This window comes from Lepus europaeus, chromosome 9 (genome assembly GCF_033115175.1).
Source record: "Lepus europaeus isolate LE1 chromosome 9, mLepTim1.pri, whole genome shotgun sequence".
Lineage (NCBI taxonomy): Eukaryota > Metazoa > Chordata > Mammalia > Lagomorpha > Leporidae > Lepus > Lepus europaeus.
Genome location: NC_084835.1, coordinates 95,008,989 through 95,025,873, shown reverse-complemented (window position 1 = coordinate 95,025,873; position 16,885 = coordinate 95,008,989). Strand labels below are relative to the sequence as shown.

At 47.3% G+C, this 16,885-nt stretch overlaps 1 protein-coding gene across 3 annotated transcripts in view; it reads left to right on the top strand.

Annotated features, from left to right (window-relative positions):
• Nucleotides 1–16,885, top strand: part of LOXHD1 (lipoxygenase homology PLAT domains 1) — a 172,735-nt gene that overhangs the window by 143,289 nt on the left and 12,561 nt on the right. For all 3 annotated transcript variants that reach the window (XM_062200274.1, XM_062200273.1, XM_062200272.1), the window contains 3 exons: nucleotides 569–686; nucleotides 2,603–2,777; nucleotides 4,197–4,382. In XM_062200274.1, the coding sequence (XP_062056258.1) occupies nucleotides 569–686; nucleotides 2,603–2,777; nucleotides 4,197–4,382 (479 nt within the window). The remainder of the gene's footprint in view (nucleotides 1–568; nucleotides 687–2,602; nucleotides 2,778–4,196; nucleotides 4,383–16,885) is intronic.

The following is a 16,885-nucleotide window of genomic DNA, read 5'->3' as shown; positions in this document are numbered from 1 at the left end:
GCGCTGCCTTCGGTTTGTCCGCCGCTTCACAGTGTTGGTGGTGTTTCCCAGTCCTGGGCCATGCACAGGTTGCAACAACAGCAACAAAAACACAACAACCCAAAATGTGAATGGTGCCATCTAGAGTTGTGCAGTGCACAACCTGCCCTACCATTCATGGTGGCCCTGTCACTCATGGGCTCCCATTTAAAACTTCCTAGGTATGGGGTGCTTTTTATGTTGTAAGCTGATTTCAAACCCACTTGGTCTTCTTGGCAGGTTTGTTCTATTGCAGGGCTGGTGCCACTGTCCCCAGATCACAGATGAGGAAACCAAGTCCCGAGATGCACTGTGTTGTAGGTGATTGGCAGAGTGAGATTAGCACTCAGAACTGGCACTGCTTGGCTCAGAGTGATTTCTACCTGACTCTGCCTTGCAGAAGCACATCTGGGTGAAAGACAAGGGCTGTTGGGGAGTTCTGGGAGCAGGGAGGGGGCTGAGTAAAGGCCTCATCTTCTCTCCTCACCCCAAATCTGGCCCCTGCCATGGCCAACTTCCCCTCGTCCTCCTTCTCCTCTCCCCCAACCAGGTTCGAGCGGGAGCAGAACGACACCTTCCTCATGGAGATCCTGGACATTGCCCCCTTCACCAAGATGCGGATCCGGATCGACGGCCTGGGCAGCCGGCCCGAGTGGTTCCTGGAGAGGGTAGGCTGTCTGACCCTCCCCCCCCCTCCCCTCCAGCCCCCGCCACTTCCTTCCTGTCTCTCGGGTTGTCAGGAGACCTTGTGACAGCACACATGTCACCCTAAGTAGAAGGTTATTGCATGAACCCATCCTGGGTAACCCAGCAGCCCTCTAGCGGGCATTTGTCAGAGAGCACAGTTCTGGTTGTTCGTGTCCAGTGGGAACTGAGTCACTGCCAGGGGGCACAGCAGGCACAGCCAACGTGACAGGGACCCAGCCTGCAGTCAGCCCCGGGTGGGCTTGTTGGAGGGTGGGAGCTGGGGAGAATTGTGCAAGGAGCACCAAGACCTGGGACAGACAGAGGCTCTCACGTGGGGATGTCAGGACGGCAGGGGAGCTTCCGTGCCCCTGTGACCGCGCCCTTAGGCAGCTGGCTCTTTGCATCTCAGGCCTCTGCCATCTCCCAGGGAAGGCGTCAGAGCCCAACCATCAACACTCCGGCTGCGGATCCTGCAGCTGCACTGAAAGCAGCCTGGGGGCTGACACATGGGGTCTTCAAGGACCAATAGCACCTGGGATTCCTTAGATCTGCCCGCGCCCTCTGCCCCTGCCCACTCTCACACACACCTGCACATGCACAGACACACACATGTGAACATGTACACACGCATGCACGCGTATGTGTAAACACACAGCCACACACTCGAGTTCCCCCAAGAGAAGAAGGTTGCTGCTCCTTAGGACCCCTCTTGCATGGTTTCCTCATCTTCGTGCAGGCTGCCCAGAGCAGGGTCAGGAAGTAGCTCACTGTTCTGGAATGGAGAGCAGAGTGCCCAGAGCCACGGTAGGAACTGTGCGAGTCAGGAGGCCCAGCTGTTTCCTGCGCTAAGTGTGGCCTGAAGCTGGAGACCATTGGCAGCCCAGCAGGGCCTACATGCAGCCCCACAGTCATGGCCAGGACAATGGCTATGACAGCAGATGTCACTCTCACACACACGTGGCCTCAGTGTCCCATGAACCCCGGGTTCTCCAACACATGTGGTGCTGGTGTGGTGCCTGCTCGCCTGTACAACACACATGAGGGTCCTGGGGCTGCCAACGAATCGCACAGATTGGAGTCTTAGAACAGCAGGCATGTGTTCTCCCACAGCTCTGGCGGCTGGGATTTCAAGATCAGGGTGTTGGGAAGGTCACGCTCCCTCGCTAGGCTGGGGGAAGGATCTGTTCCAGGCCTGTCTCCTAGCTGCTGCTGGTTTCTTGGCCTGTGGCAGCCTTATGCAGTCTTCACACAGCGTCTGTGTGTGTCTCCATGCCCGAGTTTCCCTGGGTGTAAGGTATTGAACATATGGGATCAGGGCTTACCCTAATGACCCCATGTGAACTAATTTCACCAGTAACAGCCCTATTTTTAAGCAAGGCCATGTTCTGAGGGACTACAGGTTAGCAATTCAACATGTGAATTTGCAAGGGACACAATTCAACCGGTAACACAAAGCCTGCCAATCCGGCCTGGTCAGCCCACACTGCCCTGGTCCACCATGCACTCTCTGTGCCAAGTCCCTTCAGCGTCCGCTTTCCCCATTCAGCCACTAGCAGGTTTCCTCATGCCAACAACAAGGTGCCCACACCAAGGATGTCAGTACCCTGCTCCCAGGAGTTTGTGGCTGACAATGGCTTGATCCATCTTTTATGCCCCTCATTCAGAAAAAAAAAAAAAAAAATGAAAAGGCCTATAGGCACCTCTCAGGATTTCCAGGCCCCAAGCCAGGGTTCTCTCTATGGGGTTCAGGACCCATTCCACACCCCAAGTCTGAGTGACAAGGGCTCGTCTCAGATCCAGGGTGTTGGGTTGCCGGGTTCAGTGGAGGGGCTGCATTGCGAGTAGGGGGCTGGTGGAGGGGAGGGAGGGTGTTTCCCCACCGGCCTTCTCTCCCCAGATCCTGCTGAAGAACATGAACACGGGAGATCTGACCATGTTCTACTATGGAGACTGGCTGTCCCAGCGGAAGGGCAAGAAGACCCTGGTGTGTGAGATGTGTGCAGTCATTGATGGAGAGGAAATGATGGAGTGGACCTCCTACACAGTCACGGTGAAGACCAGCGACATCCTGGGTGAGTGAGGACGCCTCTGTCACATGGCTGCCTCTATCCTTGTCCCCACTCAGAAATCCTGGCCCAGGCTCTGGTTTCGATGGCTCCTCCAGAGGCTGTCAATCCATGCCTTTGTCATGGTGTCACTTCCTGTCTGAACAAAATATTTCTTCCCAGAGACAGCAAGAACCCCTTCGCTAAAATGGTATAGGAACTTGGCTCAGAGCATGCTCTACCTGATGGCCCACCCCTGAGCCACGTGCCTCAGGTGCCCTTGGGCTCCTGTCTTCCATCTCTGTGCTAGGTGACCGTCTGCTATGTGTCAGCTTTGGGCCATGGGGCAGAGATGTAGCCCCAGGGCCCTTGCAGGTCTGAGGCTCTGACAGACACTGGCCCAGCGTGCTGTTGTCGAGCATGGAGGAGGGCGTCTAGCCCACCTGGGAACCAGGGGCAAGGAACTTGGGCAGGGGTTTCCCTGAGTAATGTCAAAGTCAATCCCAGAAAAGCACGCAGAAGCCACTTATGCATATGGGATACCAGAGGAAGGGCCATGCAAGCAAAAGTCCTAGTGTGTGCAAAGGCTGGGAGCTATGATGAACACATGCTCAGCTAGCCTTGGGGGCGGTGCCTCCTGTCCCAAGCCTGCTCTCCAGGAGCCATTGCCAGCAATCTGGCGAACTTACTCCCAGGGACTACCTTGTTGGTCATGGCAGCTTACGTTTTCAACAGAGAAGTGCTTAGCCAAAGAAATGGTAGGACTCCAGACATAAGCGATGAGTCAGCAAATCTGCTCAAGTTTGTTTTAGGCTCCTCCCTTCTTCCCCTCCCATTCCCCCCACCAAGGTGGAGCCTTCACCCTGATTGTTTAAAGCTGCAAGCATCAGCATACTTTCATGTGCATTGAGAAGTCCACTGATAACAGGGTGTATATCAGAACGCCATCACAGGGCCATCTCTTCCAGAAGCATTTGCTGTTTGACAGGGACCAGCACCTCTATTTGTCTTAAGCAGATAACAAGAAGCACTCATGTAGGAGTCGATTGGAGTCGACGTGGCTTCCTGTTAAACCTACATGGCACAGGGGATGGCTTGTCATTTTCACTGCAAGGCCAGGCTACATGGAAAGCCTTTTTAGTGCGGATGCGTTTCCCCAGAAATAGATGTGTCTGTACTAAGCCACCCACGCTTGCCGACTACGGCTGCAGTCAGACCAACAGCATTGGCAAAGCACAAAGGTGAAAGATACGCTTGGAGACCTGGAAGTCCCAGCATGCTAGTTGGCTTTTCCCACCTCCGCCTCACCCTTGCTGGCTCTAAACTGTGGCCTCCTGCACCCCCACCCCGGTTGCTCCTCCAAGTCCAGGCGCAAGGCCAGAGGAGGCCGACTGTGTGTCGAGAGGCTGGCGCCTGCAGCCTTACCTTGTGCACCCTCACCCCCAGGAGCAGGCACTGATGCCAACGTGTTCATCATCATCTTTGGGGAGAACGGGGACAGCGGGACCCTGGCCCTGAAGCAGTCAGCCAACTGGAACAAGTTTGAGCGGAACAACTCGGACACGTTCAACTTCCCCGACATGCTGAGCCTGGGTCACCTCTGCAAGCTGAGGGTGTGGCATGACAACAAAGGTAGCTCCGCCCCCCAGGGCTGGTGTGGCCAGGAGGGCAGCCCCCAGCCTTCCCCCCACCCCCCGACCCTGGCACCTCTCCCTGGCCCCTGGCAGGCAGCTGATCATGGCAGGGATATCCTTTAAATGGCCTCATGGGCTACAGAGAGCCGGTGTCTCTGGGCAGGCCCTGGAGAGGCGGCTCAGTTCCTCCTGCTTGCTCCCCAGGCTATTAGTGGGTCTTCATTGTCTGTGGTGTGGGAGCATTAGTTCTACTCAGCTCAGGTATAAAAATTAAGAAAAAAGGGCCGTCGTACCAAATCCCTTCTGATAGGTTTTCTGTAAAGGATTGTGTTTATTGGGACAGGAAGTCTAAAAGTCGTGGATTCACCTAGAAATCTAAACCAGGAAATCAGAAGCCAACTGAGAAATGTGTTTTTGACTTTGAAGTACCTAAGGGATAATTGTTGCTTGTGTGACTGTGATGAAGTCCACGTTGTCCACATTTTTTGTTGTTATTTGTGGTCTTTAGGCCACTGTATTTCTTGTACGCTCTATTCCATTTCTGATTCGTTCTAATTAGAGTGGAGTTGTTAACCATTCAGCTTCACCCTCTGGATGCACACACTGCTGCTTTCTTTTTTTTTTTAAGATTTAATTATTTATTTGAAAGGCAGAGTTACAGAGAGGCAGAAGCGGGGGGGGGGGGGTGTCTTCCATCCACTGGTTCACTCCCCAGACAGCCACAACAGCCTGAACTGGGCCGATCCAAAGCCGGGAGCCAGGAGCTTCTTCCAGGTTTCCCATGGGGGTGCAGGGACCCAAGGACTTGGGCCATTTTCTGCTGCTTTCCTAGGCCATAGCAGAGAGCTGGACCAGAAGTGGAGCAGCTGGGACTCAAACTGGCACCCATATGGGTTGCCAGCACTGTAGGTGGTGGCTTTACCCGCTATGCCACAGCGTCGGCCCCAGTACTGCTTGCTTGCTTGCTTTTTCAAAGATTTATTTATTTATTTGAAATAATACACAGAGAGAGGAGAGGCAGAGAGAGAGAGAGAGAGAGAGTCTTCTGTCTGATGGTTCACTCTCCAATTAGCCACAATGGCTGGAGCTGCGCCAGCTGAAGCCAGGAGCCAAGAGCTTCTTCCGGGTCACCCACATGGGTGAAGGATCCCAAGGACTTGGGCCATCTTCCACTGCTATCCCAGGCCATAGCAGAGAGCTGGACTGGAAGTGGAGCAGCTGGGTCTCGAACTGGCACCCATATGGGATGCTGGAGCTTCAGGCCAGGGCATTAACACACTGCACCACAGCGCCAGCCCCAGTACTGCTTTCTTAACTCATCTCAGTGCCTTTGGTCAAAACCAGCCTTGGCCCACTGTCTGCCCAAGGCCTTCTCTAGGCTTTTCTGAATCCTGCCCCCACCTCTCCAAGTCACCCGGAGCGCTCCTGTATTTCCCCTAACTTCTTCCAAATCCCCACTGAGGCCACACCCACCATCCCGGGTCACAGGTGAAACCTGGCTTGGCAGTTTGCAGCCTGTCTTCCTAAAGTAGCTCGACTACTTTGCTTTAACATGAGCTCAGCAGTTAAAAAGTTTCCCCATCACATGGAATAAGCTCAGATTAGGCACAGATAAAATTGACTTCAAAGCAGTAAAATAGCAAACGCTTGTACAGCGCTCCACATTGTTCAGATTTCAGTGTATCCGTTCAGTCATTCACATAACAAACACCTAAAGTGTTCACAGCATACTTGGAACTCTGGTTTCTGCTAAAGATACAGACATTGGATCCCAAAAAACACCTTGCGTATTATCACAGCCAAAGCACTTTATCATCCTTTTTTTCTACAACCAAGGCCTACAGAGGCCCCGGGAGGTTTGAATGCCTTAGTCTTCAACACACAGCAAGAAAGAGACACAGCAGCACTCAAGTCCAGGCCTCCTGATGCCCATTCGGAGGCACTGTGCAGCGGGCCAGCCGTCCCTGCCCGTCCCTCACCAGCCACTGTGCTGAGGCTTGATTAAGAAGATGCAGCAGTGAGGGCCAGAATCCATCTCTGTCTCTGTGCTGTGCCCCCCGTGCCCCCACCGCTGTGTTGTCCAAGGGTGCAGTGGACGGGGACTTTTCTTCACTACTTCTCAGCTGAGTGGCATCACGTGTCTGTGGAGAGAAACTCACCAGACATTCTCAGCTGCCCTTCATGAGCCCCTCCCCTCCCCTGGAAGGAAGCAGAGCAGAGCACTCTGGGAAGGAAGAGATGGTATTGCCAGGAGGCCTGGACTGCTCCTTCCGTCTTCAGCCACACCACGAGACCCAAGAGAAAGAGGTTTCCTGACCACCGTTCCGTCAGGCCAGAAAACTGGATGACTCTCCTTTCCCAAGAAGGGAAGTTAATGCCAAGGCCATTTACAGTTGTGGGTGCTGCATTCATGGGCATGGTCAGAAGGACTGGGGGTGCCGGCGTTGTGGCTCAGTGGGTTAAAGCCCTGGACTGAGTGCCGGCATCCTGTGTGGGCACTGGTTCGAGACCCACTTGCTCTGCTGCCAATCCAGCTCTCTGCTATGGCCTGGAAAAGCAGTGGCAGATGGCCCAAGTCCTTGGACCCCTGTGCCTTTGTAGGAGACCTGGAAGAAGCTCCTGGCTCCTGGCTTTGGATCAGCACAGCTCTGGCTATTGTGGCCATTTGTTTCTACCTCTCTCTGTAACTCTGTCTTTCAAATAAATAAAATTAATCTTAAAAAAAAAGAAGAATAAAAATAAAGAAGAAGAAGGACTGGAGATGCCTGTGTTAAAGACCCAGGTGGGCCTATGAAGCAGTGATTAGGATGCTGCTTGGGACACCCACATCCTATATCAGAGTGCTTGTGTTTGAGTCCTGACTCTGCTTCCAATTCCAGCTTCCCACTAATGCACATCTTTGGAGGGAGCAGGTGGTGGCTCAAGTACTTGGGTCCCTGCCACCAACATGGGAGACCTGAATTGACTTCTGGACTCCCAGCTTCAATCTGGCCCAGCCCTAGTTCTTGCAGGTATTTGGGGAATTAACAAGTGGATGAAATATCTCCTTCCCTCCCTCCTCTGTCTCTACCTTTCAAATGAAAATATTTTAAAAAATAAAAATAAAAAGAGATAGGGATGTGCATTGTGGTGTGCAAGTTAGGAGTGCCTGGGATGGAGTCCTGCCTCAGCTTCCCATCAGCCTTCCTGCTAAAATGCACCCTAGGAGGTAGCAGATGATGCCCTAAGTACTTGGGTCCTCTGCCACACATAGGGAGACCTGGATGGAGTTTCTGGCTTCTGGCTCTGGTGGAGTGACCCAGCAGAGGGAAGATCTTTCTCTCTCTCCATCTCTCTCTCTCTCTCTCTCTCTCTCAACATGTTACTGTTTCAAATACATAATAAAGTAACCTTAAATAAAAATGTCTGGGGACAATTACCCAACAGTTTTTGGGTCTGTGGAGCTGTCCAGGGTTCTGACTCCTCCTTGACTTCTCCTGACTATGAGCTCCAAAGCCTGATATAGGGTTCCTGTGTCAGGGATGACTTTTGTTGTTGTTGCTGTTGTTGTTGTTGTTGTTAAGGTTTTATTTATATATTTGAGAGGCAGAGTTACAGACAGAGTGGGAGAGACAAAGAGATCTAACATATGCTAGTTCACTCCCCAAATGGCCATGACTAGAGCTGCGCCAATCTCAAGCCAGGAGCCAGGAGCTTCCTCCAGGTGTCCAATGCCAGTGCAGTGGCCCAAGCACTTAGGCCATCTTTCACTGCCCTCCTAGGCACATTAGCAGAGAACTAGATCAGAAATGGAGCAGCCAGGACTTGAACTGGTACCCAAATGGGATGCCAGCACTGCGGGAGGAGGCTTAATCTACTATAGTGCCAGCCCCAGGGCTGACTTATTTCAACCTGACCTGCAATAGACATCCAGATGCCTGGCAAGGTGGTCAAAATTACTGGGCCTCTTAACAGTGTAAAGACAGAGAACTGCCACCTCCAAGTCAGAGTTCGTCTGTGTGTCTCCTGCCGGTAAAGACCACTCTCTCCATTGCACCTTACCCAACTCTGAGCCCCTTTTCTCTAAGTCCTGTGTTTCTTGGCTGACTTCTCTGGTTGCTGCCACACCTTCAACGTCTGCCCTCACCTTTGAGTCTGTTTCTCATGGTGAACCTTCCAGAATCTGCCTCCAGGCTATATCCCCTTCCTTCCAAACCACTGAGGAAAGTAAGGCTTGTATATTTGAGAAGAATGTTGAAAAACCCATGCTGTAGCATTGCAGGATTCAAGGTCGAAGTGATGCTCTTTCCCCCCTTTCTTGTTTTCCTCCTCTTATCTGTCATGTCCTCTCCTTGGACAAAGTGAGCCATCCAAGCCTTTTATTGCTGCAGCCCCAACAATCCCCACAAGTCCAACACTGACACCAGTTAAAAAATCAAGTCCAGTTGGTCCTCATTTTTCACAGTCGGTATACTCTATAGAGTTGCTGAGATTTCACTAACGCACGAATACGGAACCAATGCTCCCAGGGGAATAAGGGACTGGGTTCCTTATGGCTTCCTCTTGTTACAAAGTTTTCATCACCTGATCAACACACAACCTGTTTGATTGTGTTTTTGCTTAGATATATCTTATTAATATATATTTTGGTTCATTAACATTGAACTTAGTACCAACAGCACTGTAACTTGTGCCTGAGTGAAGCCTATTTAACATGCGATTTTTCTGCAAGGCACGTTTGCAGCATTTCTGCATTTAGGAACGTCAAACAGCACTTCAGCTTGGAGGCCAAACACTCTGTTTGTGGACAGTTTTTAAGCAATGAACTTAACCCAACAAAAGCATACAAAAAAGTGAAGAGAGTGGCACTAAATAGAACGAGATAGGACGCTTGTTTATGGTATAAGAGCGGAAACAAGAGGGCAGTGTTGCCTTGTTCCATCTCAGCTGAAACGTGTGCATCAGGCAACCGAGACTTCTCGCCACTCTGCCTCTGTTCACGAATAACCACTTGAGTGTGAATTTGGAGGTTGCAAGTAAATTCTGGCAAATAGGCCCATCTGGGGAGGTGCAACATGAACAGTGAAGACTGAGTGCATCTACTGAGCCCTTACTCTCAGGCATTGTGTTCAACGCTGGTGACAGAATGGTGAACAGCCCACAAGCTTCCTGTCATCTTGAAATAAACTTCTAGCAAAAAAACCACCTTTATTAAGTAAGCAAATGATCTAAATAGTGATGAGTCTTTAAGGTGGACGTCCACAGGGCACTAATTGGAGGACTCAGGCAAGACCTCTCTGAGGATGTCATTTTTCAGCTGAGACCTGAGGGAGGAACAGGAGTAGATATTAGGTGAAGTATGGTGTTTTCTAAAAGTGGAGAAGCACATGTGAAGCAGAGTGAATAGCAAATATCAAAGCCCTGAAATAGAAGACTTTCATATGTGCCAGAAACAAAAGGAAAATTCAGAATGGCTACAAAATAGGGAAATGGAGGTAGGAGATAGAAAATATACAGGAAGCAGGCAAGCTGTGATAGTAGAATCTGTCTCAAAGATCAGGTCTTTGTCCTAGCTTTGTGCTGAGAAACCATCAGAGATCCCAGTCACCAGAGCCACTTGGGGAGCACTATTGCAGTATCTGTGTGGCATAGGTTAAGTAAGGGAAAAAATGAACTTCAAATGATGGTCAAGAGATTTGTGAAGAAGGATGATGATTTTGTAATATGGTAGCAGTAGGAATGGAGAAAAGAGTAGAGAGATTTGAGAAATAGTGAAGGCAGAGTACTTGTTAAGATTTGGCTGAGAAGACTTGAGCAAGAACAGTGAGGACTCTGGAGAGCTGTCTTCATCCAGAGAAGTTCAATGTGAAGACCTAGGAGACATCCAAGGGGTGATGTCCAGTAAAGGGGGGGGGGGCAGAACCTCAGGAGGAAAACGAGTTGTTAATGCAGAGACAATATTAAAGCCATGAGTGACAGAGTCTATGGAGAAGGCATAGCTTGAGGAAAACAGAGGTTGCTTAGAGCTAAATTTACAATTCCCAGAAAATTCTAACATTTCAAGTTAGATCCTGGAAAAGAAGGAAGAGGAGGGGAAATGACCTCCATGTCTTGTACTTCCAGGCTGAAATGTATTTGGGGGGAAGATCTTATCTGGGCTACTCTGCAAAGCTGAGGATTGTTCACTAGCCACGGAATCCCAAGATACAGTGCATTGGCTCCCATTGCATGCTTTCCTTGACATAAACTTAATAGGGGAAATGAGAAAACCACATTTGTTTTCAAATAGCAAATCTATTCAAAACACTGAATTTGTTTATTTACCCTTAGCAAATCCCCAGAATCCCTTGATGAGAAATTGTGTTACATAACCAAATATGTAAGTCACTGTAAGGGAGAAAGGAGGAGGGGGGAGATGAACATATGAACATTGTTCTGTCATTTATGGATTTATATTTATCAGATGAAAGTGCTCTTCCTTGTCTCCTAAGTACTCCTCACACCAAATACAAAATATTGTCAAGGGACCTTCCTTACATAGCCTTATCTTTTCTGTTTTCTGGTCCTTCGTGTAATGTAGAATTGCCTCTTTATTCCTAACTATTTCAGCTCATCCAGAGAGAATCACAGCACATACAAATTTGTAATATGAAAACTCTCTAGGATCATCAGTTTCCATTAAGAAGATTTTCTCTATTTTTCAGTTTCTTTTTCCTAACTCCCTGAACTTTGAGGTCAGCCTTGTTTCAGTTTAGCCTTTCACGAAATAACTTCCATCATTTGGTCGAGCTAACATTGGTTCATAAGAGGATATGCAAGAGATAACTCTGTGCCTGCAACTCCTTTCTCCTGGTAAATTCTTATGCTTGCTCAAAATCCAAATTACTATCACCTTCTTCATGAAGCTCCCAATTATCCCAAATGGAGTTAAATTCACCCTACTCTGTGCTCCTAAATTTCTCTGTTCTTATTTCTATTTGTAGCAATGCAATACTTGACTGTACTTGTATTGCCAATTTCAATTGTCAGACTTTGAGGACCTCAAGAATAGAGACTTTGATTTAATTTGTATTCCAAGTGCCTTGCCATTTTTAAAAAAAAAAATTTGCTTATTTATTTGAAAGGAAGAGTGACAGGGGACAGGTGTCCATCTACTGATTCACTCCCCAAATGGCTGCAATAACCAGGGCTGGACCAGATCAAAGCCAGGAGCCTGGAACTCCATCCAGGGGTAGCAAGGATCCAAATGTTTGGACTGTCTTCTATACTGCCTTCCAAGGTACATAAACAGGGAGTTGGATTGGAAGCAAAGCAGTCAAGATTCAAGCCAGGGCTCTGATACGGGCTGCCAGTGTTGCAAGCAGTGGTTTAACCTAACTGTATCACAATGCCAGCCCCTTACCCTTAGCTTTAAATAATTATGTGAATTAATGAATAAATTGACATCAAATAACAGCTTGTGGCAGCTTCTGAATCCTAAATGGAGACTCCAGAATTACGTCCTTTTCTAGACTTCCACAGAGATCTGTTTCTCTTGTCTAGGTGTTTGAGAGGTCTCCAGAAGTAATGCACCATATCAGACATTCTTATTATTTTTAATACTCCAAGTGTAGGTGTCATTGATTGAATAGCATCCCCTGCCGCCTAAGTTTTTGTTAAGACCCAATCTCCAGAAGTGATCTTATTTAGGAACAGGGTCTTTGCAGATGTAGTTAAGGGTCTTGGATAAAACCCTTCTGGATTTAGGGTGAGCCTTAAATTCAGTGATGACTTGTGTTCTTGTAAGAAGATGAGAGGACATGGAGAGAGACAGACGGAAGATCTTGTGAAGATGGATGCAGAGACTAGAGCTAGAGATAGAAGTTACAAGTTAAGGAACACTAAGGATTTCTAGGAGCCACCAGAATCAGGAAGAGGCAAGGAAAAATTCTTCTCTGGAGCATTCAGAGTGGGAATGGCCCAACTGACACTTTGACATCAAACTTCAGTCTCCAGAACTGTGAAAGAATAAATTCTGTTGTTTTAGTCCACCAAGTTTGTGGTAATATTTATTTTAGGAAAATAATACAGTACTAAAGACTCTCCTGTTTAATAGAGAAGTACATACATCCTCAGGATCTCAATTCAGTTGTGTTTCTGTAGCCAAGAATCTTTCTCAGGACTTGCTGCTGCATAAAAAAAAATTCTAGGCCACTGACCAAGATAAAACACCAAATCAGAGGATTCCTGTCAGAATCCTTGTGTCAATGTGGTTAACTGCAACAGTTTAAAGCACAGCAAGGCCAAATGGTCCAGATCCATAACTCAAAGTGATGTCAGGTAAAAAAAAAAACTCAAAGTGATGTTTGGCAAGAAGAGTCCCTACAGCCCTGAAGTCAGTTTAGAGGTAACTGTGGCACAGGAAACAATTATTCCCCCCAGGCTTGAAAGAGAGGAAATATACAGACCTGAGAGGCATTGTGGACTAGTTTCTGAATACACTCTGAACTTGCCTTTTAATTCTAGCCACAAGAACCTCTGCCCTGTGACCTAACTCACACCTGCATCCTATCTTCATGACTTCTCCTTGTCTGCGGCTAACAAACTCATATCCTCACCTCCTCACTGAATGTCTTTTCTTTGCCCTGCCTTCCTTGACATCTCTCCAAGAACAGTCAACATTTTGGCAACTGCATGCTTATTCCATTTCCTTTACTTTACTGTCAGCTCCACAAGTGTCATTGTCTTGCTCATTGATCATTCCTTAGTGCCTGTCACACTTCATGAAATACAATAGGGAATTAATATATTTTAATAAGGATTAATTGGGGCCAATGCCATGGCTCACTTGGTTAATCCTCTGCCTGCAGTGCTTGCATCCCATATGGGCACCAAGGTCTAGTCCCGATTGCTCCTCTTCCAGTCCAGCTCTCTGCTGTGGCCTGGGAGGGCAGTGGAGGGATGGCCCAGGTGCTTGGGCCCCTGCACCTGCATGGGAGACCAGGAGGAAGCACCTGGATCCTGGCTTCAGATTGGCACAGCGTCAGCTGTAGAGGCCATTTGAAGTGTGAATCAACAGAAGGAAGACCTTTCTCTCTGTCTCTCTCTCACTGTCTATAACTCTACCTGTCAAATAAAAAGAAAAAAAAATATGTAGGCTAAAAGAAAATAGTAAAGATTTTTAAAAAGGATTAATTAATATTTATCTTTCAGTTTCTCAGACCCTTCCAATATTTTCATGCCTCAGTCATGGAGCACTCAGTTTCTCCAGAGTCAATTTTCCTTGTGTCTGGGTGCTTTAAAAATTGAGTCCTGGCCATGAGACCATTTCTTGACTAAGTCCTCCAGTGGCCACTGCTCCCCCTTCCAAAATGCTGATTGTCCACATATCTAGACTTTCTCAGATTTCTTGATGCATTTTTCTACCATGGAAATATCTATCATCCAATCAGCCAATTCCTCCTATCTAATCACTACCGAAATCCTGGAAGCAGGTGATTCAGCACCACGGACAGCTCTAAAATCCCAACCCTGTAGCTACTTGCTGTTACTGCTTGTCTTATTGTTTAGATGCCAGACTCTCCAAAGACCTGGCTACTCCCTCACTCCCACCTTGAACAGCAGATGACGGTCTGTTTGCCTTCACCCCTTAATGACTAATGGACTTAAAGAATTCCTGAGTTATCCATGTGATCCTCTTTCCCTTGTAAGCAGACATTGGATCTGAATGCAGGCTCAACAAGAAAAATAAGATCTCTGTATCCTCAGTAAGCCTGTGTGGTTGGGTCAGGAGCAGAAGCAAAAAGTGCAGTTTCTGTGCCCAACCTCCTCTTTATAGTAACTTTTTCTTCCAAAGTCTTTCCACATTTCTTCATACTTAGTCTTTAAAACTTTGCAACTTCATTATGCTTCCCTTTTATAGAAATTTCTGAGGGCAGATATATTTTGTTTGAGAGTCTTCCACAAAAGAAAAGGTGAGGATTCCTGAACAAATATCATGGAAGTAAGGTTGTGAATGTTTAGTTAACTTAAATCATAGTAATCTCCTCTTTCCCTGAGTCTACCTTTCCATCTTTTTGCTTATCTAATAGTTTTTTATGAAAAATTTTAAATATACACAGAAACTAAGGAAGGAGTAAAAAGAACTTCCATGTGCCCATTGCCCAAGTTCAGTAATTATCATGATTTGTCTCATTAGCTTTACTCTTTTCTCTTTTGCTTTATTAACTTATTTTTGGTTGAAAGAAGATATAAAATTAAATCTCAAACTTCCTTTCATTTCACCCTGAGTGTACTTAGTGTTTCTCTTTTTAAAGTGATCATTTTCTCACACCACCATTATAACACGAAACAAGGACTTATTTGTATCCATAGATTTCTACTCCACAGCAGATTTCTCCAGTCCTGAGTGATGATATGTAAATTTGCTCAGTGCTTTATATGGAGGAAATTGGTGAGGAATGCATTGTATTGAGGAAATACTATGTTTTGATGTACTAGAAAGTGCACAGAAGCCGCACTCTGAATGATGCCGATAAGGAATAGTGGGTGCAGTCGCTGTCAGCCAGTTGCTGCACTGTAAAACTCCTTCCTACCTCTTCATCCAGTGACTCCACCCAGTGATGATCCATTAGGGCTATGAATAGTGATTTTCTAGTCCTGCCATCTTTTATCCACTTACTAGCTGGAAGTTTTCTGTACAAAAAATTGTCCCTCAGGCTCTTTGATTATCATGAAATATAGTTTATAGAGGTAAATCAAGATAAATGATTAATTCTTCCCCTTAATTCCAATTACCCTGATGGCTCTTACAACACTGAACAAATTATAACCACAGTGTTTATTTCCTAATTCATCTTGCTGTTCTTGCTTCCTCTGTTAAATTAAAATTCTGGTGAGGTGAAGAATACTTTTTATCACGATACAAATTTATGTATTTTCTTTTGAATAACATAAATGCATAGAAACATGAAGGACCTCAGAAGTCATATATTTTAACCCCCACATTGTACAAGTGAGGAAACTGAGGTATAGAGCTATGAGAACACGGTCAGTTAGGTGAGTATTCAAGACTGGAACGCAAATCTGCCAGACCTCAGCATGTCACCCTGGGCAGCCTCTTAGGTGATGGAGACAAGGAGAGTTTGTGACACATAACAGCTACATTCTCATGCTCCTCCATGGTGAGATGATCACTTCAGACCATCCATGGATTTTTTTCCCCACAGGCAGAGAGACAGAGACAAGCAGACAGAAAAGAGATCTCACATCCACTGATTCACTCCTCAAATGCCTTCAGCAGCCAGGGCTGGGGCAAGCTGAAATCTGGAGTTCCATTCAGTTCTCTCCTGTGTGAGGGGCAGGGACCCAACTACTTGACCCATCACCGCTGCCTCCCAGGGTGTGCATGAGCAGGAGCTGGAAGGGGAAGCAGAGCTAGGACTCCAACCCAAGCACTCCCATGTCAAATGAAAGTGTCCCAAGCTACATCTTATGTGCTAGGCTAAACACCCACCTCATTCCTGGAGCTTGCTGAAGAAATATGAGTTGCCCAGATGATCCCTTAGCTCAAGATTATTTTTAAGGCAGAAGTTTCTTACTCAAGAAGAATTTTCAAGGTTTTCACTGAAACAAAGAACTAACAATTCACATTAAAAAGTAAAAATAAGTTATCAGCTCTATATGTAGTGAATGCCAAGTCCATATCCCTGTGTCCCTGCGATGCCCTTAGAGTCCATAAAACATGATTCTGGACCCCTAAAATCTAACTGAAGGTCAGGCATGTGCAGAAAAGTAGCCATGAAGGGGTTTGGGTATGGTCATGAGCTCAATAGCAAAGAGTTCCTAATACATGTATGCTCATGAATGAGATAATGAACAGACAAGGGCTACTGCAGGCCTGGGGATTTCAGAGGGCCTCAGGGAGGGAGTGACAGCTGAGAAACCCAGGGGCTAGGCAGGCATTTAGGGCAGAGGAATAGCTTGTTGCCATCATGAGGAGGGATGCATAATGCATCTATCCTGGAGACCAGGATTGTATGAAGACTCCTCCGGTTGCAATAGATAAGGTGACTGTGTAAACACGGAATTTCACCTGAGCCCTTTACCCCATCGTACATGGAAAGTCACGGGAAGATCCTAAGCAGCATGTGGTTTGCTGAAATCCAGGGGCATCCAGCTGCCATTCTTGCTCCTACCCAGAGCCTGCCATCTCTTACCTGAAAGATTGGGCCTCCACACTGGTTCAGAGTTCTTTAGAAGAAGCCTTTTGCTCAAGGTAAACTGCGGAATATTTGGGATAAAGTAATCTGTTCTACCAGGACAGGCCATTGCTCCCTGGTAAGGTTTTATTTTTTTTATTTTTTACAAGATTTATTTATTTGAGAGGCAGAGTTACAGACAGAGAGAGGGAGAAACAAAAAGAGAGAGGTCTTCCGTCTACTGATTCACTCCTCGAATGGTTGCAACAGCCAGGGCTGGACAAACCGGAGCCAGCTTCATCTGGGTCTCCCGCGTGGGTGCAGGGGCCCAAGCACTTGAGCC